At 43.3% G+C, this 26,109-nt stretch overlaps 1 protein-coding gene across 1 annotated transcript in view; it reads left to right on the top strand.

The window, feature by feature from the left end:
* The window catches only part of epb41l5 (erythrocyte membrane protein band 4.1 like 5), a 168,144-nt gene that overhangs the window by 120,450 nt on the left and 21,585 nt on the right, over positions 1 to 26,109 (top strand). The window contains exons 16-21 of the mRNA XM_043694224.2: positions 7,848 to 8,017; positions 8,884 to 8,987; positions 13,118 to 13,237; positions 14,757 to 14,818; positions 19,240 to 19,344; positions 21,344 to 21,446. Coding sequence (XP_043550159.1) covers positions 7,848 to 8,017; positions 8,884 to 8,987; positions 13,118 to 13,237; positions 14,757 to 14,818; positions 19,240 to 19,344; positions 21,344 to 21,446 — 664 coding nt within the window. The remainder of the gene's footprint in view (positions 1 to 7,847; positions 8,018 to 8,883; positions 8,988 to 13,117; positions 13,238 to 14,756; positions 14,819 to 19,239; positions 19,345 to 21,343; positions 21,447 to 26,109) is intronic.

The following is a 26,109-nucleotide window of genomic DNA, read 5'->3' as shown; positions in this document are numbered from 1 at the left end:
CCCATCTGGTCCAGATCCTGTTTTAATCTGAGGTAACCCTCTTCACTGTCCATTTCACCTCTAATTTTGGTGTCGTCTGCAAACTTACTAATTACACCTCTTATGCTCACATCCAAATCATTTAGATTAGATTCCTTACAGTGTGGAAACAGGCCCTTCGACTCAACAAGTCGACACCAACCCTCCAAAGAGTAACCCACCCAGACCCATCCTCCTACATTTACCCCTGATTAATGTACCTAACACTATGGGCAATTTAGCATGGCCAATTCACCTGACCTGCACATCAGGGAAAACGAGGAGCAGACACAGTGAGAATATGCAAACTCCACGCAGCCAGTTGCCTGAGGCTGGAATCGAACCCAGGTCTCTGGCGCTGTGAGGCAGCAGTGCTAATCACTGAGCCACCATGCAGACCTTCCATAAATGGTGAAAGGTAGTAGACCCAGCACCGATCCTTGTGCCACTCCACTGGTCATAGGCCTCCAGTCTGTGAGATGCTTTTCCAATTAAGAAGTTTAAGTGTAGTCAGTGTCATAATGGGGGAGATTACATTGGGGACATCAGTTTGAGAACATTTGAACAAAAAAGAACATTTATCAATATAGAAATACTGTGGCTTCAAGAGTAGGTCAGAGACTAGGAATCCTGAAGCAAATACCTCACCTTCAGACTCCCCAAAACCTGTCCACCATCTACCAGGCACAAGTCAGGAGTGTGACGGAATACTCCCCACATGCCTGGATAGGTGCAGCTCAGGACACCATCCAGGACAAATCAGCCCACTTGATTGGCACCAAGTCTAAAAGCATTCACTCCCTCCATCACCAATGCTCAGTAGCCGCAGTGGGTAATGATTATAAGTTGCTCTGCAGGAATTCATCTGAGCTCCTTTGACAGCACCTCACAAATCCACAACCTCTTCTATCAAGAATGGCAAGGGCAGCAGGTACATGGGAACACGACAACCTGCTTGTTCCCCTCCAAGGCACTCCCCATCCTGACTTGGAAATACATTGCAATATCTTCACTGTCACTGAGTCAGAAACCTGGAACTCCCTCCCTAAGAGCATTGTGAGTCTATGTGCACCAAATGAACTGCAGCAGTTCAAGAAGGCAGCTCACTGTATCTTCTCAAGGGCAACTAAGGATGGGCAATAAATGTTGACCCAGCCATGGGATGCCAGTATCCCATGAATGCATTTTTAAAAAGTTAACAATAATATGATATTCTTTTGCTCCTTTGTCCCTTCTATTGAATTGTATTTGATTTAAACTGTAGAAGGTCACACACAAAATGTCCTCTTGAACAATGCACTTCCCATAGTCTGCAAAGATCAACCACTTTAGCAGGGAGTGAAGGTAGTGAATGGATTTTGATAATAGTATTCATAGGATGCAACACCGATTCAGCAGATTCACTAAAAATAGGGCACGCATCAGTTTGCATGCCTTCAGAGGCATTGCATGTGTGATTGAAAGCATTTTCATAAGGATTTCATCTGGAAATTCCCATTGAATATCTGCAGGAAAATCTTCTCTTCTTGGCCATACCTTGGCGTGAGGGAGAAAATCTTGCACATCCCATTGCTTCAGTCTGATTTAAACACCAGACAGTCATCCCGTCATGAGGTGTTTTGAACTGTGTACAAAATGCAGCAAATTTGTTTTTAAAATATATAGACTCATACAGCATAGGATCACAGCCTTTGGTCCAACTAGTCTACACCAACCTCATCACCAAACTAAACTAGTCCCGCTTGCTGTGTTTGGCCATATCCCTTGAAACCTTTCCTATTCATGAACATATACAAATGTCTTTTAAATGTTGTAACTGTAACTGCATCCATCACTTTCTCTGGCAGTTCATTCCACACATGAACCACTCTGAGTTTTTTAAAAAACGGTTGCCCCTCATGTCCTGCTTAAATCTTTCTCCTCTCACCTTAAAAAATATACCCCCTAGTTTTGCACTCCCCCAACTTCTGGAAAAGATCCTTGTCATTCACCTGATCTGTGCCCCTCATGATTTCATAAACCTCAAGAAGGTCACCCCACAGCCTTCTGCGTCTCCAGTGAAAAAAGTCCCAGCCTATCTGGTCTTTTTTATATCTCAAACTCTCCATTCCCGGTAACAGCCTGGTAAAATCTTTCTGACTCCTCTCCAGCTTAACAATGTCCTTCCTATAATAGTGACACAATATTCCAGAAGAGGCCTCACCAATATCCTGTGCAACCTAACATAATGTCCCAAGTTATACACTGTGGTCTGAGCAATGAAGGCAAGCATGCTAAATGCCTTCTTAACCACCCAGTCTGCCTGTGATGCAACTTTCAAAGAATTATGTACCTGAACCCCTAGCACTCTCAGCTCTACAACGCTACCCAAGGAGTCTTACAACGTTTTGAAAAAAATTGGTTTGGAAAGTTTCTTATTAGTCAGTTCAGCCGGGCATCAATAGATAAATACAACCGAATCCCTCTGCTGACATCTCACAACATCAACATTACGTTAAAACACAACTTGCCTGGTCCCTTGCAGTTAGGTTTTATTTTGCCGGTCCACTTCTGTTTGCAGAGGTTTATTTTAGAAAATGTTTGAACAGAGGCGAAATAAAATCTATTAATGTTTTATTTTCCGCTTGTATTCATCTTAAGTGCTGTTCCATTTCAGCCAAGCTAAAACATCATGAGTAATTGTGTTCTTGGGCGCAGTAAATGGTGATATATATGTTTCCTCCCTTCAAGAATTTGAACAGTTATTTCTTCAGCTAGGAGCCACCTGGCTGACTTCACCTTGTGGACAGGTTCATCATTGCACTGCTGCCCCGATAGAACTCCAGAGGTGAGAATCTGAGTGTTCTGTGAGCAGAAAGGTTTGCAAGCGTGTCAGGTTCCCTCAGGAATGTATGTTTGAGTGATGAATGGTCCAGTGTTTGTTTTCCTTTCCAGTTCATTCACAGAATGTAGATGTCATTGACTGATCCAGCATTTATTGCCTGCCCTTAAGAAAGTGGAATGAGCTGCCCCCTTGAACTGCTGCAATCCATTGTGCTGTAGGTAGACCCACAATGCTGTCAGTGGAGTAATTCCAGGATCTTGATCCAATGACACTGAAGGAACGGCAATATATTTCCAAGTGGGCAGCACAGTGGTTAGCACTGCTGCCTCACAGCGCCAGAGACCCGGGTTCAATTCCTGCCTCAGGCAACTGTCTGTGTGAAGTTTGCACATTCTCCCCGTGTCTGCATGGGTTTCCTCTGGGTGCTCCAGTTTCCTCCCACAGTCCAAAGATGTGCAGGTTAGGTGAATTTGCCACGCTAAATTGCCTGTAGTGTTAGGTGAAGGGGTAAATGTAAGGAAATGGGTCTGGGTGGGTTACTCTTCGGAGGGTCAGTGTGGCCAGTTTCCACACTGTAAATAATCTTAAAAAAAAAGTCAATGACATAGAACCCCTACAGTATGAAAGCAGACCATTCAGCCCATCAAGTCCACACAAGCCCTCTGAAGAGCATTCTACCCAGACCCACCCCCCTCCCCTTACTCCTGTATCCCTATATTTCCCATGGCTAATCCACCTAGCCTGATATCTTTGGAATTTGGGAGGAAGTGGGTGGAATCGAAACCAGGCCCCTGGTGCTGTGAGGCAGCAGTGCTAACCACTGAGCCACCGTGCTGCCCCACCAGTGAATGATCTGGAGGGGAAGTTGCAAATGGTGATCCCCATCAATCTCTGCTACTCTTGTACTTCTAGATGGTAGTGGTCATGGAAGGTATTGTCGAAGGAGCCTTGGTGAGTTTCTGTAGCTCACAACCTCAAAGGAACTAGAGGACCAGGTGGAAAACATGCCTCTATTAACACTTATAGTCATGATCCTTCATTGGAACTGTTATGTCCCTGTTGCCTTTCTGCTCTGAAGGAACCATTTTCTCTGTGACTCCTTCTTGTTCCAGTTTCCCCCCTCCCTTCCGCTGCCCAATTCTTAAAGGCTGCTGTGTGAAATATTAGCCAGTCCTTCTCTTTCAAGGGCTGATCATTAAGAGTATATTTTTTAATGGATTCAATGGATAAACTATCCTGAACAAATCTTTAGCAACCCCCATGGACTGTTATTAGTAGTCAAAACAACAAATATTGTGTTATTTGAAATTGATTTTATCGTTTGATATTATTAATCAGAAGATGTGGTCCATGAAAGTGGCCCTCTAATGTCAAGTCTGTAGTTATCTCCATGTGTGTAAGGTTTTTTGATATCTGTGCTTGAGAACAAATATCTCAATCTTGAAAGGTTTTTTAAAAATGAGTGGAAAATGGGTTAAGGTGACTTCCCAGGAACTGGAGTAGGTGGCTACTTACTGATGTTTCCACTCAGGATTCCACAAGCAGGAATTTGGTTGTGATGGATAAACTTGGAAAAAGTATGAATGTGCACTGAACAGAGCAGATTTTTTTTTCTGTTTCTTGGATTGCTTTGCTTTCTTAAGCAAATCATCCAAGTTGTATTGCTTGCAGCACTTTCATGTTTTGGTTAATGTATTGGATGATTGCACTGAATAATTGTTCCTCTTTAATATTGGATATGTTATTTACAACGCAACTAAAATTTTCAATGATACTGTGTTTAACTGGCTATGAAGTTGTTGCATAGGGTTAGAATTGGTTGAGAAAAATATCCCAAAAACAATGATTCCGTTAAGAGACGATTAGAAATTAGAGTTACTGTACAGCAGTGCTTAAAGAACAGTTTGAGTAACCAGTGACGAACTAAAATAATTCAGCTGTAAGACTTCACTTTTAAACCAAAATAAACTATTTTACCATATGGATATTTTAAATTAACATATCATGACAAACCATTGGAGCAGATGGGACTTGTATCTGTAAAGTTGGAGACTACTGCACCACAAAATTCCAATTGCTACGATGTATGAAAATAAATTAAATAAAGTGCCACTAACAATTCTGATACTGGAGTATCAGAACCTGATACTATTCTGGAGTGATTGTAGGTGTCAGTCAAAATGACTCTCCATCAAAAACTCAATAATAGGACATTATTGTTGGAGTTTCTCACTATCAACTCTGATCTTATTGACTGAGTACAGGTTTCCTTTTAACTGTAACCAAGTAAGGCTTGTTTGATTTGCAGTTACATCAGAGCTGTGTTTAACCTGTTTCTTATCAGATATTTTGGTTTATCTGCAAATGCTTATAGCTACTCCTGCCAGAGGATTTTGTCTGTGGTACTCCACTGTAACACAGTTCATTTGCAACAACAACAATTCTGTGACAGTCATCATCCAACTATACCATGGTCAACCTCTCTGTCTACTGCCCTCCAGTTGACCTGTTAGAAGAAATCTCTGTGGTCTTTACTCTGATCAAATGGCCAAAATGTTGACATTCATTTTGATTTTAAGAAAATCCAACTATAAAAGTTATTTCCTAAAACCTGTGAATTATGAAACTAGATTTTCACAGCAATAGAATGATGGCAGTCTTGATAATATATAACTGAAGATAAGTTTTTAAACAGTACTTCAGAGCTGTACACACTTTTTGGGTTGGAAATGGAATTGGGTTTATTTTTGACACTTTAGTCATAGAGATGTATAGCACTCAAACAGACCCTTTGGTCCAACTCATCCATGCCGACCAGATATCCTAACCTGATCTAGTCCCATTTGCAGTACTTGGCCCACATCCCTCTAAACCCTTTCTTTTCATATACCCATCCAGATGCCTTTTAAATGTTGTAATTTTAACCATCTTCCACCATTTCCTCTGGCAGCTCATTTCATATATGTACCACCCTCTGTGTGAACAAGTTGCTCCTTAGGTCCTTTTTAAATCTTTCCCCTCTTGCCCTAAACCTACATCCTCCAGCTCTGGACTCCCCCCCCCCCCCCCCCCCCCCCCCCGGGGAAAAGATCTTGTCTATTTGCTCTATTCGTACCCCTCATGATTTTATAAACCTCTATAAGGTCACCTTCAGCCTCTGATGCTCCAGGAAAAACAGCCCCAGTCTGTTCAGCATCCCCCTATAGCCCAAATCCTTCAACCCTGGCAACATCCTTGTAAATCTTTTCTGAATCCTTTCAAGTTTCATAATATCCTTCCAATAGGTGGGAGACCAGATTGCTTTCTGGAAGTGGGAAGCCTGAAACCCTGATGCTGAAAATCTTCTGGAAGTCAAGTCAAGCAGATATTTATAAACAAACAAGTGAACAAGCAATGTATACAATGTTTGGTTGCATTAGATTACAAACTGGTTGAATACTTTCAGCTGAAGAGATGATTTTCATTTATCTAACTCAAATTCCTAAAGATCGATTCCAGTTGCATAGTCTAGCCATCTCATCACACCCTGCCAATGGCCCTTCTCTACCTGAGTGAAAGACCTGAGAGGCTGGGTATGTGTTTAACAATTTTGTTGGAATCCAATCCGAATCCTTTCCCAGATTATTTACTGCTGCTTCCCAGCCTGTTCTTTTTCGAGGTGGTGGATGAGTGCCCATTTTGTTCGCCAACCCAAGAACTCGACACCAACCAGGTGTGAAACCTTTTTGCCTACCTGTGACTCCTCATGGTTTGCATTTTGTACTTTGGCAGGGGTTGCTTTTCTGCTTGACTTTAATTCATAATCTTCCTCTGATCCTATCCTGGTGCTTCCTCAAGTCTCCTGTGAAAATCAGAACAGTCTTCTCATTATATCCTACCATCGGGTGCTGTGTTAATGGACTGATACATTGTGCTTCCTAGTAGTTTTGTAGAAATGTCGAAACGTTAATCTCATTTTTAAAAGTGTTTTAAAGGTTGTTGAAAGTCTGATTCAGCATCTGTTGCAATTGAGCCAGGTAAAGTGGTTTGTATAACTGCACAGAAATTGTTCTAAGGTATAGATTGCTGAGACCCATCTAATCTGTCGGAGCAATTTGGTTTTCTGGCCATGAAGCTGTGCTTTTGTTGAATGTTTGCTATGACCAGATTGGTCGTGTGATGTGGCTAATAAAGTCTGGAACAACTTCACTGAAAATTGAGACTAATTAATGACTGCATCTACCTGCGGCTGCCTTAGGCTTATGCCCAAAATTCTTCAGTTCTTTGATTTTCAGCACTGAAATGAACAAACCGATTGTGGGAAGCGGCAGTTTCTGGTGGCCTAAAATTAACTTCTCAAGTTAGATGCGATTCCTACCGGTGGTTCAAAGGTTACATTCTTTTTGCTTTGCGTTCTTTGAAATCCCGAATTGTTGGCCGTGATGATTTGATTAATCTTTGCTCCCAGTGTTTCCAGTACCAGACTGGGAATGTCAATGATGCCAGTGCGACGAAATCAGCAAGTTGACTCTTGAATCAATGTTTAAAAGGGCACAGTCTTCAGGAGGGTGGGTGAGGGGGTAATGGTCTGCCAGTTTTGTAACTTGATTGCATTCATTGTCAGCAGGTCAACTGCAATGTGCACACATGGTGGGTGTGTTACTGCTGCATTTGACACCAGCTAAACATTGAGGTAACTCCTTTATGATAGGCTTGTGGAGGCAGTGCCCCTTTAACAATTGCTAACCCTTTGAGTACTGTAGGAGAACATTTACTGCAGCTTGGAAGGAAGCCTTGCTGAAACGTTAAAGTTTCAGTCAGGACTCAAAGGGTTAACAGAAGCATTAATCTTGTAATAGGCTGGCTGAGAATCTGGTGGTGTTGCTTTCTTTTCCTTCTGTAGCTAATCTGCATGTGGGTGTTCATTCAACATACTAAAGAAGTTTTCCTGAATGTTTGAATACTGAAACCATGTTTCAAGTGATGTTGCTGATTTTTATTTTGTTTTTTTTTTCGCCATTCACAGTGCGCAAATAGCAGATTTATTGGATACCAAAGAGCTCTTGGAGACCTGTGTGGATGAAGTCATAGCAGTGCCTGTTTCTATGACAGCGGCAGGGATTTCAGACACTTCGGTTCAAAGTTTGACCTTGGCTGAAACAAACGAGAGTGCACGTGACAAACCAGATTCAGCAGGTGAGAGGTGATCACTCTGCCTGCTGATGTGATAATAGGGGAGTGGTGATGCTTGTCCTAATTGATGTGTACAATGCCATAAATGATATTTGCACATTGTTCCATTACAAGTGGCCAATCTTGCTCCACTCCAAGAAGGGTTCTTGAAGACCTCCTGCCAAGCTCTGGTCAATCTCCTTGAGACCTCTAGGACTTTCAACTTCCCTCCAAAGCATAGGCAAATGTTGAAATGCAAATAATCTTACTTATTTTTCCTTTTATTTCTTTGTTTGGTAACTTGCACCTAATTTAGACAGAAGACTCCATCTTTGTGCCCACAAATCCTTGCGTAGCCTTGCTGTCCCCCCACCCCCTCCATATCTCTGTAACCACCTCAAACGCTGTAGCCCCCGTGACCTCTCAGCTGTTCCAAATCTGGCCAGATTTTCTTTTTTTTTAATTCATTCACATGTAGCGCTTCTGGCTAGGCCAGCATTTATTGCACAGAAAGCAGTTGAAAGTCAACCAGATTGTTGTGGTCTGGAGTCACGTATAGGCCAGTTTGGGGAAGGATTACAGTGTCCTTCCCTAAAGGGCATTGGTGAGCCAGATTGATTTTTACGACATTTGACGATGGGTTCATGATCATCATTAGACTCTTAATTACAGAATTTGTTTTAAACTTAAATGCGACCAGCTACGGAATTTGAACCCCTGGGTCCCCAGAACATGACCTGGTCTCTGGATCAAGAGTCTAGTGATAATTCCTCAATGGGAGAGGGGGATGCTACTGTTTTTACTCCATGTATGAAAAGCATTTGCAATGGGTACTCAAACCTTAGTTGTTTAACAGATTCTGATCTCTCTTGCCTCGTTCCTTGTTTCAGCACTGGATGAAGTCGTAGCAAAACTGAAACAGCTCCACATAGAGAGCAGTCCTGCTCCTGGGACCAACCCCCACATAAACCTCACTCTGAATGTGAATGGCCAGGTAAGAATGACTCGAGGCAGCTTTAACATGGTTTCAGATGAGTTTCCCATATCAAATGAACATCCCTTTTCTGTTGTTGAAGTGTACAAAGGTACTGGTGATGGTGAACTCTGAAATGATATTATCACACAAAAGGAGGCCATTGGGTCCACTACGTTTGCACTTGCTTTCCCAATGAGCAATTCACTTAGTACAAATCCTCTGTTTTCTCCCTGTTAGAGCCTCTATGTTCTTCGAGGAGCGGAAGTTAGGCCATTTAGTTCATTGAGTCTGCTCCGCCATTCAATCATGGCTGGTAGGTTTCTCAACCCCATTCTCCTGCTTTCTTGTCATAACCTTTAATCCTCTTGATACTCAAGAACCTATCTATAAACTATGACCTGGCCTCCCACCCTTCTGTTGCAATGAATTCCATAGATTCACCACTCTCTGGCTGAAGAAGTTTCTCCTTATCTCCATTCTAAAAGGTCTTCCTTTACTCTAAGGCCATGCCCTCAGGACCTAGACTCTCCTACAATGCAAACTCTTCCCAACATCCACTCTGTCCCGGCTATTCAGTATTCTGTAAGTTTCAATTCTGAACTCCATTGAGTATAAACCCAGCGTCCTCAAAAGTTCCTCATATGTTAAACTTTTCATTCCTGGGATCATTCTTGTGAAGCTCCACTGAACACGCTTCAGGGCCAGTACATCCCTCCTGAGATATGGGGCCCAAACCCGCGCACACTACTCCAATCTGACCTTGTAGATAGTACACTGCTGCTACTGAGTGTCAGTGGTGGCAGGAGTGGATGCAGTGCCGACCAAGCGGGCTGCTTTGTTCTGGATGGTGTCCAGTTTCTTGAGTGTTGTTGAGGCTGCACTCATCCAGGAATGATTTGGAGATGCCGGTGTTGGACTGGGGTGTACAAAGTTAAAAATCACACAACACCAGGTTATAGTCCAACAGGTTTAATTGGAAGCACACTAGCTTTCGGAGCGTCGCTCCGAAAGCTAGTGTGCTTCCAATTAAACCTGATGGACTATAACCTGGTGTTGTGTGATTTTTAACCTCATCCAGGAAAGTTGGGAGTAATCCATCACACTTTTGACACCAGCCTTATAGTTGATGGACAGGCTTTGGTGAGTTAGGTGGTGAGTTATTCGTCGCGGTATTCTTAACTTCTGACCTGTTCTTGTAGCCGCTGCATTTACGTGGTGAGTCCAGTTATGTTCCTGATCAATGATAAATCCTAGGATTTTGATAGTGAGGGAATTCAATGATGGTAACATCATTGAATGTCAAGGGATGATGGCAAGATTGTCTCTTATTGGTGATGGTCATAGCTTGGCATTCTTGTGGCACAAATGCTACTTGCCACTTGTCAGGTGCTGCTTGATAGCACTGTTGATGACATCTTTCATCACTTTCCTGATGATCAGCAGTAGGCTGGTGGGGTGGTAATTGGCTGGGTTGGAATTGTCCTGTTATTTACGAAAGGAACATACTTGGGGGGACACACTTTCCTCATTCCTGAAGAAGGGCTCATGTCCAAAACATCGATTCTCCTGCTCCTTGGATGCTGCCTGACCTGCTGCGCTTTTCCAGCAACACATTTTCAGTTCCGATCTCCAGCATCTGTAGTCCTCACTTTCTCCCCAATTTTCTACATTGTCAGGTAGATGGATGCCAGTGATGTAACTGTACTGGAACGGATTGGCTAGGGGAACGGGAAGTCTTCAGTACGATTGCCTGAATGTTGCAATATCCAGTGCCTCCAACAGCTTTTTTTTAATTGAGAAAGGTTTTTACAAAATTATAAGAGTGCAAAAGATAATATAACAATCTTATGGTACAACAGTAACAATAAACTACCTACTACCTTAGTTTTGGTTTGTTCTGTAAACTATCACAAAGACACAGAACAATCTTCCCACATTACAATGCAATAAATAATTAAACATAATAAATTAAATTACCTTGAATTGAACTAAACTAGCTTGGTTTAGTTTACACCACTCAATGCTCCATTGAAGCTCTCCTCAACGGGAGCATCAGTTAATATACCCATATTTATTCAGACTTCTTCCTGTCAGGGTCCCTGGACCGCCAATCCAGTTTTTGTGGCTATGCAAAGGCCTTAATCAGTATGGGTGACGAATCCACGTCTATATGATTCAAAAAGGGCCGCCATGTCTTATAAAATAAAAGCTTTGTTTTCTAGTGCACCACCAAGAAAGTCTGGGAGACATGCTCTGCCACTAACTTATGCCATCCCATAAGACCCAGGGGGTTTTCCAAGATTCAGCTCATTAGAACGTTCTTCCTTGCACAATACGTGAGAATGTTCAATTGTCTCTTTCCATGCTCATCTAGCAAAGGCAGATTCGGCAATCCCAGAAGGAAGGATACCGGGTCCATCTTAATGTCCGTCCCCAAGATCCTCTCCAACACATACGCTATGACATCCCAATACCTACAGATCTTATGACACGAGTAGACGCAGTGTGAGTGTACTGGTGTCTGTTTTATATTTAGAACATCTTGGGGATGCTCCTTTCTTAAATATTGCTAGTCATTCTAGGGCCAAATGGGCACTGTGGAGAATCTTTATGTTGCAGAGCCTGTGCTTTATTTTCACATTCTCCCATACATCCAACGAGGTTTCTGTTCTAGTGAATTGTTTAATTATCCACCACCATTCATGACTGGAGGTGGCAGGGCTGCAGAGCCTAGATCTGATCCTTTGGTTTTGAGGTCACTTAGCTCTATCACTTGCTGCTTCTACTGTTTGGCATGCAAGTAGTCCTCTTTGGTAGCTTCACCAGGTTGACACCTCATCTTCAGGTATGCCTGATGCTGCTCCTGGCATCTCCATTGAGCCAGGGTTGATCCCCTGGCATGACAGTAAAGGTTGAGTGGGGAAATGCCGGGCCATGATGTTACGGATTGTGCTGAAGTACAATTCTGCTGCTGTTAATGGCCCACAGCGCATCAAGGATGCCCAGTCTTGAGTTGCTAGATCTGTTCTCCCATTTAACATTGTGGTAGTGCCACACAACACGATGGAGATTGTTCTCAGTGTGAAGGCAGGACTTGGTCTCCACAAGGATTATGTGATGGTCACCCTTACCAATACTTTAATCGATAGATACATCTGCAACTGGCAGATTTGTATGGATGAGGTTAAGTATGTTAACATTGGTTCTTTCGCCACCTGCTGCAGACCCAGTCTAGCAGCTATGTCCTTTAAGACCTGACCAGGTTGATATGTAGTACTGCTGCTGAGCCACACTTGTGGTTGACATTGAAATTGCCCACTCAAAATACATTTTGTGCCCTTGCCGTCCTCAGTGCTTTGTTCTAAGTGTTGTTCAACATGGAGGAGTACCGATTCATCAGCTGAGGGAGGACAGTATGTGGTATTCAGCAGGATATTTCCTTGCCCATGTTTAATCTGAAGCCATGAGACTTCATGGTATCCAGAGTCAATGTTGAAGACCCTCAGAGCAACTCCCTCCCAACTGTATACCACTGTGTCTGACCTACCTGTGGGACAGGACATGTCCAGAGATGGTGATGGTGTCTGGGACATTGTCTGTAAGCTGTGATTCCGTGAGTATGACCATGTCAGGCTGTTGCTTGATTAGTCTGTGTGACAGCTCTCCCAATGTTGGCACTAGTCCCCAAATGTTCATGAGGACTTTGTAGGGTTGATAGAGCTGTTTCTGCCATTGTTTTTTCCGCTGTTCAAGTCGATGCCAGGTGATCCGTCAAGTTTCATTTCTTTGAGACTTGTAGCGATTGGTACAACTGAATGGCTTGCTAGGCCATTTCAGAGGGCAACTGAGAGTCAGTCACATTGCTGTGGGTCTGGAGTTGTGTGTAGGTCAGACCAGGTGAGGATGGCAATTTCCTTCCCTGAAGGACATTAGTAAGCAAGAGGGGTTTTAATGACAATCGACAATGATGTCATGGGGGTGAGTAGATTCTTAATTCCAGATTTTTGTTTTCATTGAATTCAAATTCTTAATTGACTGATGGCATCTATTTTTATGTTAAATGAGGTTGCCTCCAGTACTGAGAGTCCACTCAGTGTATGTTTCTGGAAAGGCATCTTGATCTTTAAAATGCTGTCTGTTTGTATCAGGAGGAAACTTTGAAGTTGTTGGACAAGAACCTCAAGAACGCAGCTGATACTCTTTGCTCTGCCATTCCTGAGAATGTGAAAAGTAACATTGTGAAAGCACAGCCAGAGGTTCCTATGAAGGTAAAGCAGTTACAAGACTTTTTTTTCCATAATTAACTATCTCAATTGCTGGCAAATGACCAAGTTTTCAAAATAGAGGAAAATAATTGAAAAATCTGTCAGAACTTATTTTTCTTAAAGCAATGAACAGCTGAATACAGTTAGATTTACATGTCGTTTCAAGAGCTGTCCTAGCTGCACTTTTTATTACAGTCAGCTTGCAGGTGAGACTTACTGTCCTTACTGTCATTTTTAGATAATAGCTATCTGTCATTATTGTTAGTCATGATCTTTGTGAGAAATTACAGCCAAGGGTTTGAGCCACTGATGGACTAGAACAGCTTTCTACAGTCAGCCTTTAAAGACTTTAACCCCAAATCTAGTGCTGAGCTCCAATAGCCTGGTTAGCTCAGTTGGTTTGTGATATGGAGTTATGCTAACAGCGCAGGTTCAATTCCCGCAGCAGCTGAGGTTACTGTGAATATCCCTCCTTCTTAATCTCACCCTGTGCCCAAGGTGTGATGACCCTCAAGTTTAACCACCACCAGTCATCTCTCTCTCTCTCATGAGATCTATGATCACCTGGGACTGTGGTGACTACTACTGCTTGGCTCATGAATGGTCCTTTTCTGGGTCTGAAGATTGTGGGTTCACGTCTAGCCTGACATTCCTATGCAGGACTGAGGGAGTGTTGGACGTGCAGTTTTTCAGAAAGGGCATTAAGCCAAGTGCTCATCTGCCCTCTCAGCTGGGTGTTTTTTATTCTAAGAAGGGCAGGGGAATTCTCCTCTGTCTTAAAGGTCAAAGACACTCAACAAGTTGTTACACTGCCACTCTGGAGCCTCCTTGTCCCCAAATTGCCATTCACAATTCCTACTTTGTGATGTTGGCCAAACTAAAGTACTTAATTGACCTTTTGGGGTGACCTAAAGTTGTAAAAGATGTTGAATAAAATGTAAGTTTTCCTATCTGAATTAGTGGCTTTGCTCATGACATGGTGCCTCCGTGAATCTGTTAACACAACAACTGACCCAATTCCTGCCCAGCACTGATCACAGATACAATGCCAGTGCTAAGGACTGGATTCCAAGCTGTGGGAACCTGGAACACTGGCCTAAATACATAATGTCAGAGAAAATCACAGCCCAAATCAGCTGAAAACTTGAAACGAGGAATGTTAATAAATTGGATCTAACAGGTTTGCATTGCATGGACTGGACTGTATGTAACACAGGAAATCAGTGACATTTAGCAGTGCTCATGAGGGAATTGGAAGTGCTAATATGTTAAATTATACTTAGCTCACACAAATTGAGATTGATTGGGATGTTTTGAATGAGGTTCTGCTGTAAGCTGCAATTTCAAGTGATTGTTGGGATGGTTTAAAATGTGACATTGTTGTGCTTGTCTTGAAAAGTGCAAAACGAATGGTAACCTGCGGCAATGCCCAGTTGACTTTAGGTGCAGTGTGTTTATTTTGTATCTGGTAATAACGGTGTTCAGAATCTTTCTTAATGAAGTCTCGTATCTTCCTCCTCAGGGTCTGAGAGATGCTACCAGACTGAACGAGAGAAACTCCAATCTGTTTGACACTGTCTTCGGGTGAGAGCCAGAACATGACCTTTACTGTCAACCGTTTTCTTTTCCACACTGATTCTCCCTTGGGACTTTTACACAGACTGTGGCAACTCTCTGTAGCTCCCTCCCAAGGACTGTTGTGTGCCTGCAGCCCTAGATTGTGACTGGTAGCAGTTTATTTGACTGTCATCAATCAAATGAAACCTGCTCTTGCACAATGTTAGCCACATATTTACTTGGACACGTGTGTAGATTCCTTAGCCACGTGGGCATTAGGGGTCTACGCCTTTCATTTCAACATCCATTCACCTTCAAATGGCAACCCTATACCAGGTCAAACTATACCGAGGGAGTGCTGCGCTATCAGAAGTGCTGTCTTTCAGCTGTTAAACCAATGCCCAAATGCATGCTTGGGGGAGAACAGCAGGGGCTGTATTCCTGGAGTATATCCCTCAATCAACATTGCAAAAGACAGATTATCCAATCATTAGCATGTTGCTGTTTGTGGGAAATTTGGTTTGTGCAAATGTTTCCTGCTTTACTGTTCCCACATTACTATGGTTTACAAAGTACTTTATTGGCTGTAAACTTTGGGACACCAGGTGGTTCTGAAAGGTACTCATATAAATGCATACCCTTCTCAAACTCTCCTGCCAAATTTTACAGGCTGACATAGCCCAATAGGTTATCTCCCATGATCATACTTTATTGTTGCCTATTTGCAATTCCATAACATCACCCAACTCTCTCTTCTATCACAGTTTATCTACTGCTGGGGCCCTCATTAATGCTTTTTTTTTAGATTACTTAGATTACTTTACAGATTACTTTACAGTGTGGAAACAGGCCCTTCGGCCCAACAAGTCCACACCGACCCGCCGAAGCGTAACCCACCCATACCCCTACATTTACCCCTTACCTAACACTACGGGCAATTTAGCATGGCCAATTCACCCGACCTGCACATCTTTGGACTGTGGGAGGAAACCAGAGCACCCGGAGGAAACCCACGCAGACACTGGGAGAACGTGTAAACTCCACACAGTCAGTCGCCTGAGGCGGGAATTGAACCCGGGTCTCTGGCGCTGCGAGGCAGCAGTGCTAACCACTGTGCCACCGTGCCGCCCTTTGTTACTTTTAGACTTGGCTATTCCAGAGACATCTCCCACAGTACCTGGTGCATAAACCTACGGTCATAGGAACTCTGCTGTTTGTGTATTCACACGTGGCAAGTCTCTGTCACTCCTGTGTATGTCCTTACAAACCAATATTGGATTGTGATCCAGTAACATCTTGATTATAAATTCCCATTCTGCTTTGCATATGCCTTTGTGGCCTGTCTCTGTATTCTCATCAAGTTCCACCATCCTTGGGTATGTGTGTTAATCCAATACTGGTCACTTGAGCATCCCTGCTCTCAACTTGGTGGCCCGGCTTACAGTTGCCTAGGCCCATGAGCTCACCTACACCTCACGATCCTCCTTTTAGGATCCTCCTTGAAACCTCCTCCTTTAGCCAAGCCTCTGGTTATCGGACTTAATATTCCCACATGTGATTAGCTGGCATCTTTGTTCAAGAATGCTCCAATGAAGTGCTAAGTCCATACAAATTGTTAGTGAATTTGTTTCAGAATAATGCTTTTACTAATGCCGTTCAGGGTGGCATGGTGGCTCAGTGGTTAGCAATGCTGACTCACAGCACCAGGGTCCCAGGTTCAATTCCAGCTCTGGCGACTGTCTGTGTGGAGTTTGCACATTCTCCCCTTGTCTGAGTGGGTTTCTTCCGGGTGCTCCGGTTTCCTCCCACAGTCCAAAGATGTGCAGGTCAGGTGAATTGGCCGTGCTAAGTTGCCCGTAGTGTTAGGTGCATTAGTCAGAGGGAAATGGGTCTGGGTGGGTTACTGTTTGGAGGGTTGCTGTGGACTGGTTGGGCCGAAGGGCCTGTTTCCACATTGTAGGGAATCTAAAAAAGACCGAGAGGAGGTAGAATTCCTTCACTCAGACTCATTAAATCATACAGTACCAGAGTCTGCCTGCTAAAAATACATTACTACCTACGTTTAATCCCAGATTTGCACTAAACTCGAAGCCCTGAATGTTATGACACTTCAAGTGCTCATCCAAGTACTTTGTAAAGGCTGTAAGGTTTCCTGCCTCAACTACTCTTCCAGGCAGTGCATGCCAGGCCCCACCACCATCTGGGTGAAAAGATTTTCCTCATTACCCCTCTAAATCTCCTGTTTTAATCGCTTTAAAATTATATCTCCCTGTTATTGACCCTTCGACTAAGAGAAACAGTTACTTCTTGTTCACCCTGTCTCTGCCATCATCTTCTACACCTTAACCTCTGCTCTCAAGAAAACAACTTGAGCTTATCCAGACCCTCTTCAGAGGGTGATGAATCTTTGGGATCCTCTTTTCCACTGGGTTGTGGATGCTCAGTCCATGGATTTCTGGAGACTCGTGACACAAAAGATGTGAAGATAATGTGGGAAAGTGATGTTGAGGTGGATAATGAGCCATGGTCATATTGAATGGTGGCACAGGCTCAACAGGGAAATAGTCTGCACCTCCTTTTATGTTCCTGTGTTAGCACATAACTTAGGCCTCAGTGCAGTATGGAGGGAATTGGCGTTGTCAGAAATTCCCTCTTTTAGCAGAGATACTAAATCGATTTCATTCCTAAAATGGAAGAGATCAACAAATACAACTGTTAAAATAAATAAGAGTTCTCCTATGCTCCTGGCCAACGTTCCACAGCCAATCCACCACACAGCTCTCAAACAATACAGACAGACTGGTCATCGTATTTGTTGTACTGCACCTAAGAGTCGCTAAATCTATGGCATTATTCATTCGCCATCCAGTGCTTTACGCTATCTGAAAACTGTCACGTTTCCTATCTCAATGCATTTCCTTCTCGCTGTAGTTCTTGGCCTTACCACTAGGTGATGCATGAGTGTGACAGGGAATCACCACCTCTCCCCATTGGTTCTGTTTAATTATTCCATACTTGAAGTACAATTGGTTTGTAAGGAGCTAAAGTCCATCTAATTTCTGTAATCTTCAAACTAATTTTTTGAATCTTTCAATTTAAGCTGTTAACTAAAAGTGACAATTTTTAGACATTATTAACATTTTAATGTATATCTATCTTAGTGTCTCAGTGAGTTTAGCCAAAGATCAGCTGACTGGTATGGGTCAGGAAAACTCCAGCGATTTTCTGAGTTAGTTGGTTTTGAATGACATGTCGGTGAGGGAGATGCGGTTGTCCTCCATTTATAGAAGGGTCAATTGGTTTGGTTTGTGACCATAATATCTACCCAACAACTATTGAAACAATTGTCTGGATTAAATCCAAAATCTAAAAACTCCCTCCAGTTCAATAATCTGTCAGAGATTTGCTATCTGGGTGATGTTAGTCAGGTACTGAGGAAATCCACAGAACCTTGACAGAGTTTAGACATTCAAGGAAGACAGACTACATTGGTGTGAGGTGTGGTGTCAATTCCTATTTGAAACCTGTCGATGATAATGTACATTTAGCCTTCTGTCTGTCACCAGGGGTCACTGGCACATTTGTTGGTGGCTACTGGTGAACAATCCAACAACAAAGCACCAACAACCTGGTCTTCTGCCCCAACTGGGGTGGCATGGTGGCAGTAGTAAGCACTGCTGCCTCCAAGCACCAGGAACCCAGGTTCAATTCCAACTTTGGGTGACAATCTGCGTGGATTTTGCATGTTCTCTTCGTGTTTCCTCCCACAAGTGCTCTGGTTTCCTCCCACACTCCAGAGATATGCAGGTTAGGTGGATTAGTCATGGGATATGCAGGGTTACGGGGGCTAGGTGGGTCTGGGTGGGATGCTCTTCGGAAGGTAGGTGTGGACTCAATGGGCTGAATGGCCTGCTTCCACACTGTCGGGATTCTGTGAACGGAAACAGAGTAGACCAACTTGGTGCTCATTACAGTCATATCATCGACCAGATTTGACACCGAGCCACATGAGTTATTAAAGCAGGTCACCAAATACTTGCTCAAAAAGACCAGATTTCAGGAACTTCTTCAAGAAAGCTGGAAAGGTAGGGAGTCAGAGTGGATTAGGGAGTGAATCCCAGAGCTTAAGGTCAAGGCAGCTGAAGGCACAATCAGCAATGATAGGAAATCAAAATCGGAGATGTCCAGGAGGCTGCAGTTGGAGGAATGCGGATATTTTGGACAATTGTAAGGCTGCAGGGGATTAGAGATGGGAAGGAGTGAGGTCATGGGACGAAACTGAAAATGAAGATGAGACTTTTTAAAATTGTGGTATGGTCAAACAGTGAGCACAGCACTGGATTTCTAAGGGAACAATAATTTATACGGCATGAGAAAGTGTTGCTGATTCTAGCAGCCTGTAAGAGTCCTACGTATAATATGGCCACTGTCTTTTGTATTTCAAACAGGGGACCAGGAATCACCGATACCTTTTTATTGATGAGCAAGATCCCAGAGTGCCCAGGTGCCAGAGGTCCACTAAAACCCATACCAGTCAGCACCCCTTTCAATCTGTAAGTACGTTTAGGGCTACAACTCTCACAGGACTACATTTGAGGTTGAAGTATTGGTGAAGTGAGCAGGTGGTTTTGCCCAGTTGCCATTTTACAAAAGGGCAATAGTGGACCGCAAGTGATCACAAAGTACTTGCAGGAAGGAATAAAACCCTAGGTAACAATCCCAATGGAAGATTTTGGAGCTGGAGTCAGCTGCTGATCCTCTCATGCCTGCTCTTCCATTTGATAAGATGGGTTTTTACTGAAAACGTCTGATCTTGGAAACTGAGCAGACTCAGGCCTGGTTAGTACTAGGATGGGAGGCTGCCTTGGAATACCGGGTGCAGTCAGCCTTTGCTGCCAGCAGTAGCTCCTCATGTCACTCCTCTGCACTTGCGTTGGAGTGCCTTCTGGCACAGTGGTAGTGTCCCTGCCCCTGGACCAGGAGGCATGGGTTTAAGTACCACCGGCTCCAGTGGTGTGTAATAACATCTCTGAACAGGTTGCTTCGAAAAATAAGTTGAATAAAATAATTTCACAACAATCAACGATAGTTGCTGTGCCCAATCATTATTGAGAATGTGGTGAGGAATAGAGAGAGAATCTTCAGGTCACTTGTTTGAAGAGGAGGCAGTTTTTGTTCATCTGTTTGAGAGAATAAAGGGAACAATAATTTATACGGCATAAGAAAGTGTTGCTGCATGGATGTTGCATAATGGAGAATGCAATGGAATTCAAATATTTCTTTGCATTTACTCTAGTGGATGGGGGGATGGATTTGAAGTGTTGAATAGCCTATTTGATCATTGCACTGATGCAATGCTCAATCATCAGCATATCAAACCACCATTTCATTTCAGTTTTTAAAAACCTGTATGAATACAATTGCCTTCAAAGCCCCCAAAATTTAAGAATAGGATCTCAGGATCTATTTTAATTGTGATTTTGAAATGAACTAATTAATCAGTTTCCCCAGAGATGAAAACATAAAACAAGTAATTATAGTTCATCACATGGCTATAGATAACCATTGAAAGAAAATACAGCAAACCTTTTATTAACTGGCACTTGTAGTGCCAGGAGTATTCTGGATTTTCAAGAGTTATGCATGACTGCAGTATACTGTATTTACAGCATAAATATACACTGATATAGAATCCCTACAGTCTGGGAGCAGGCAATTTGGCCCAACAAGTCCACACCAACCCTCTGAAGAGTAACCCACCCAAACCCATTACTCTACATTTACCCCTGACTAATGCACCTAACCTACACACCCCTGAATACTATGTGCACTTTAGCACGGCCAGTTCACCTGACTTGCACATCTTTGGATTGTGGGAAGAAATTGGAGCACTGGGAGGAAACCCATGCAGGTACAGGGAGAATGTGCAAAATCCACACAGACAGTCGCCTGAGGTGAGAATCGAACCCAGGTCCCTGGTGTTAGGAGGCAGCATTGCTGACCACTGAGCCAACGTGCTGCCTTCAAGGTAGATCACAATATTTGATGTATATCAAGAGTGCTGGTTAAAATTTGCTGTATGGATTTTTTTTTTTCATTCATGAGGTTGTGGCCATCGCTGGATAGGGCAGCATTCCTTGTCCATCCCTAATTACCCAGAGGGCAATTGGGCAATTGAGAGTCAGCCACATTGTTGCAGGTCTGGAGTCACATGTCGGCCAGACCAGGGAAGAACAGCAGTTTCCTTTCCTTTCCAGATAGGTTTTTCTTCCACAATCAGCAACCGTTTCATGGGCCTCAGTAAACTCTTAATTCCAGAATTTTTTGTTTTACTAATTATTGATTTCAAATTCCGCCATCTGCCATTGTGGGATTTGAACTTGGGTCCCCAGATAATTACCTGGGTCTCTAGATTTATAGTCTAGTGACAATACCACTAGGCCATCATCTCCCTGGCAAAATAACAAAAGGATTGCGAAAGTTACATGCTTTATTAGGCTAGCTGTTTGAGTTGTGATTGTGGCACAATGTGTGTTCCTTGTTTCTTGCCAGTGATGATCTGATTGAGAAGGAATCTGCTGCAAACTCTGAGATTCCAACAATCCCCTTGACTTCAGTTCCCACAGATACGCCCAGTGACTTGCCAGCTCTGAAGGTAAGAAGGAAAGATCAAACTTGCATTTTCCCAGCACCCTTTGCATTCTGAGGACAACCAATTCAAAGCTGATTGAGAGTAAGAAATGCCTATTGGTGTTTTGTATTTAAGGTCTGATTTTCATCTCTGGGATATTGGCTGCTGGAGAAAGTGAGGACAGCAGATGCTGGAGATCAGACTTGAAAAGTGTGGCGCAGGAAAAGCACAGCAGGTCAGGCAGCATCCAATGAGCAGGAGAATTGACGTTTCGGGCATAAGCCCTTCTCCTGCTCATTGGATGCTGCCTGACCTGCTGTGCTTTTCCAGCGCCACACTTTTCGACTACTGGACATGAAAATGTGGAAACAGGCTTGTACTTTGCTATTGATTGTCAAGAGATTCTGTGGATTTTGTTTTGCTGCCAAATTCACCAAATGAACATATTGATGTATGAAACAAGCACTTGTGCACAGCAAGCTCCCAATTGTGCCATTGTTATAAACAGCCAAGTAATTTGTCTGCATCGTATTTGTTGACTGACTCTGAGAGAATCTTTCCTCCAGAACAATCAGCTAATTCTAATCACACAGACCTTGGGCAATGTAAGAGGGTTTTTGATCTAAATCAAAGCCTTACTCTTCCACACTTGAATGTCACTCTATTTCTTTCATGTGAAGGTGAATGTTTGAACATAATGAGATCAGCTTGAATAATGGTTCATTAATACTCTCAAACTAATGCATTGACAGATTCCATGACTGTGCATGAAATAGTGTTTCAGGAGCAGTGAGTGCTACTGCTCACAGTAACTCTTGCCACTTGAGATGTTGTTCAGCCACTTTCCCTACCGCCATATCAAATCTGCTTAGACCAACCGTCGTACGGTGTTTTATCGGACACTTGTGAATTTCTGTATTTTTTCTAAAGCACCTATTCAGATACAACATATCCCTATGGCTTTTTCCTCAAATCCCTTGTTTAACAGAGATTTATATTCATGTACAGTCAATAGATTGCAAATCCCTCCTGGTTGCTAAGGTATCGAGCAGGTTGGGGCTTGTTTGTAATCTGTTTTACCACAAGATGGCAGTAGAATAAAGAACAAAGAAAATTTACAGCCCAGGAACAGGCCCTTCGGCCCTCCAAGCCTGAGCCGATCCAAATGTACTGTCTAAACCTGTCGGTCAATTCCTCAGCATTTGTATCCCGCTGCTCCCCACCTACTCATGCATCTGTTCAGACGTATCTTAAATGAATCTCCCATGCCTGCCTCTACCACCTCTGCTGGCAACGCGTTCCAAACACCCACCACCCTCTGTGTGAAGTACTTGCCGTGTGTATCCCCCTTAAACTTTCCACCTCTCACTTTGAAAGTGTGACCTCACGTTATTGAATCCTTCACCCTGGAGAAAAAGCTTGTCTCTATCCACCCTGTCTATACCCTTCATGATTTTGTAAACCTCAATCAGGTCCCCCCTCAATCTCCTTTTTTCTAGTGAAAATAAACCTAACCTACTCAACCTCCCTTCATAGCTAACACCTTCCATACCAGGCAACATCCTCGTAAACCTTCTCTGCACCCTCTCCAAAGTGTCCACATCCTTTTGGTAATGTGGCGCCCAGAACTGTACACAGTATTCTAAATGTGGCCGAACCAATGTCTTGTACAATTTTAACATGACTTGCCACCTCTTATACTCAATACCCCGTCCAATGAAGGCAAGCATACTATATGTATACCCTTGAGTTTCGAAGACTGAGAGGGGATCTGATTGAGACGTATAAGATTATGAAAGGATTGGACACTCTGGCAGTAGGAAACATATTTCCACTGATGGGTGAGTGCCGGACCAGAGGACATAGCTTAAAAATACGGGGTAGACCATTTAGGACAGAGCTCAGGAGAAGCTTCTTCACCCAGAGAGTGGTGGCTGTGTGGAATGCTCTGCCACAGGGGGCAGTGGAGGCCCACTCACTGGATTCATTTAAGAAGGAGTTGGATAGAGTTCTCAAAGATAGTGGAATCAAGGGTTATGGAGATAAGGCAGGAACAGGATACTGATTAGGAATGATCAGCCATGATTATGTTGAATGGCGGTGCAGGCTCAAAGGGCTGAATGGCCTACTCCTGCATCTATTGTCTATTGTCTATATGCCTTGACCACTCTATCCACCTGTGCAGCAGCCTTCAGAGTACAATTGCACTCCCAGATCTCTCGGCCTATCAACTTTTCCCAAGGCTCTTCCATTCATTATAATTCGCTCTAGAATTAGACTTGCCTAAATGCATCACCTCACATTTGTCTGGATTGAAAGCCATCTGCCACTTTTCCGCCCAACTCTCCAGTCTCTGTATATCCTCCTGTATCCTCTGACAGTCCCTTATGCTTTCTGCACTCCACTAATCTTTGTGTTATCTGCAAACTTGCTGATCATACCAACAGTGCCCTCTTCTAGATCATTTATGTATATTATAAACAACAGTGGCCCCAATACCAACCCCTGTGGAACACCACTGTCACCTTTCTCTATTTCGAGAATCTCCCTTCAACTACTACTCTCTGTCTCCTGTTGCTCACCAGTTCTTTACCCACCTAGCTAGAACACCCTGCACTCCATGTGACTTCACTTTCTCCATTAGTCTACAATGGGGAACCTTATCAAATGCCTTACTAAAGTCCATGTATAAGACATCAAAAGCCCTTCCTTTATCTAAAAACTTGGTCACTTCCTCGAAGAACTCTATTAAGTTGGTGAGGCATGATCTCCCCCACACAAAACCATGTTGCCTATCACTGATAAGCTCATTTTTTTCTAAATATAAATAGCTCCTATCTGTCAGTACCCTCTCCAGCAACTTCCCCACCATCGACGTCAGGCTCATTGGTCTGTAGTTACACATAATATCCCTGCTTCCCTTCTTGTACAGGGGGACAACATGAGAAACCGTCCAGTCCTCCGGTCCCTCACCTGTATTTAAGGATGCCACAAAGGTATCTGTCAGGGCCCCAGCTATTTCCTCTCTCGCCTCCCTCAGCAACCTGGGATAGATCCCATCCGGTCCTGGGGATTTGTCCACCTTAATAACCTCTAACATACCTAACACATCTTCCCTACTTATGCCAATGTGATCCAGACTAATCAAACTTCTATCTCTAATCTCAAGATTCATCATGTTCCTCTCCTCAGTGAACACTGACTCTCCTTGGAAATGGAACAAGCTATCTCTCTTTGTCCTTTGTAATTTATTTTTTAAGCATGTCCTCCCCATACTCATTATTTTTGAAGGCCCTCCCCTGTTTTTAAAGTGCTGATCCTGAGATACGCTTTCTTCTTTTTCTTTATCAATGTCCCTTGACATCCAATGTTCCCTGGACTTGTTGCCCTTGCCCTTCACTCTGAGAGGAACACACTGGCTCTGAATTCTCACTGGAACAGCCCATTGATTGGCCACGATCATAACAAATGGAGGGGCAGGCTTAAAGGGCTAAATAGTCTACTTCTGCTCCTGTTTTCTATGTTTCTAACACCATCATGGCCAAGCTCCTGTCCAAACCATGCACCATCCTGACTTGGAAAGATATCGCCATTCCTTCAGTGTCACTTGCGTCAAAAATCATGGAACTTCCTTAATCACAGCATTGTGCATGTACCTCCCTCGGCCACGGACTGCTGCAGTTCAAGAAGGCAGCTCACCACCACCTTCTTCTAGGCAATTCCAGATGGGAGCAAATGTGAGCAACTATGCCCACATCCCACGATTGGATTGTAAAATAAAACTCAGATTCATTGTCACTTAAAAGGCTGCATCACCACCTCCCCTAGGCGCCACCCAATCTAGAAACCCGTTTTTATAGCTTTTGTCAATATAAACCACTAATATAAGCCAGTGTTCAAAGAAAATGATAAAGACAAAATTGCTGAATGATTTTTCTCTGGGTTTGGTTGAAACCAATAATTTCTAATTCCTGGGCACTCCGAGCAATCCTGGAGGACTGGCGCCTCTACTCTGTATTTTTCCGGACTTATCATTCTTCATGTAGGGGTGTGGACAGGATTTCACTGACCTTCCTTGATCCAGGATAAAAAATCTGGTCGATTTTTATTCATGCCTCCACCTGACTACAGAACCCATTTTAAGTCCCTGTACTTAACACGATTATGTTTAAATAAACTCTTCTATCTTTTAAGCTTAATTGATAGTTAGATTGTTGGCCGTCAGCCAGCTTTGCCTGAAGTCCGCTATTTATGGTGAATGTGCTCCCTCTGTTGAAATAGGTTGGAAATCGCACTGTTTCAAATCAAAAGTTTAGTTGTGTACGTTTCAGAGCTGACCGCTTGGTTTTTGAAACAAAAACAGAAACTACTGAGGAAATTCAACAAGTCTGACAGCACCTATGGGGAGAAAGCAGAGTTCAGAAGGGTCACCGGACTCAAAATGTTAAATCTGCTTTCTCCCACAGATGCTGCCAGATCTGTTGAGTTTCTTCAGCAATTTCCGTTTGCAGAAGCACAAGAGCAGGCCCTTTGGTCTACCAGGTTTGTGCCAACCATGATGCCATTCTAAACTAATCCCATCTGTCTGCATGTAATCTGTCTCTCTCTCTCTCTTCCCTGCCTGTTATTGTCTGTCTTAATACCTCTAAACACTGCTTCAATCACCTCCCCTGGCAATGCATTCCAA

Source organism: Chiloscyllium plagiosum, unplaced genomic scaffold, assembly GCF_037043375.1.
Source record: "Chiloscyllium plagiosum isolate Xiang-an unplaced genomic scaffold, Cpla_swu_hap1 HiC_scaffold_7, whole genome shotgun sequence".
In the NCBI taxonomy this organism is placed as follows: domain Eukaryota; kingdom Metazoa; phylum Chordata; class Chondrichthyes; order Orectolobiformes; family Hemiscylliidae; genus Chiloscyllium; species Chiloscyllium plagiosum.
The sequence above is the reverse complement of the archived record's forward strand: the minus strand, read 5'-3'. Positions and strand labels throughout refer to the sequence as shown.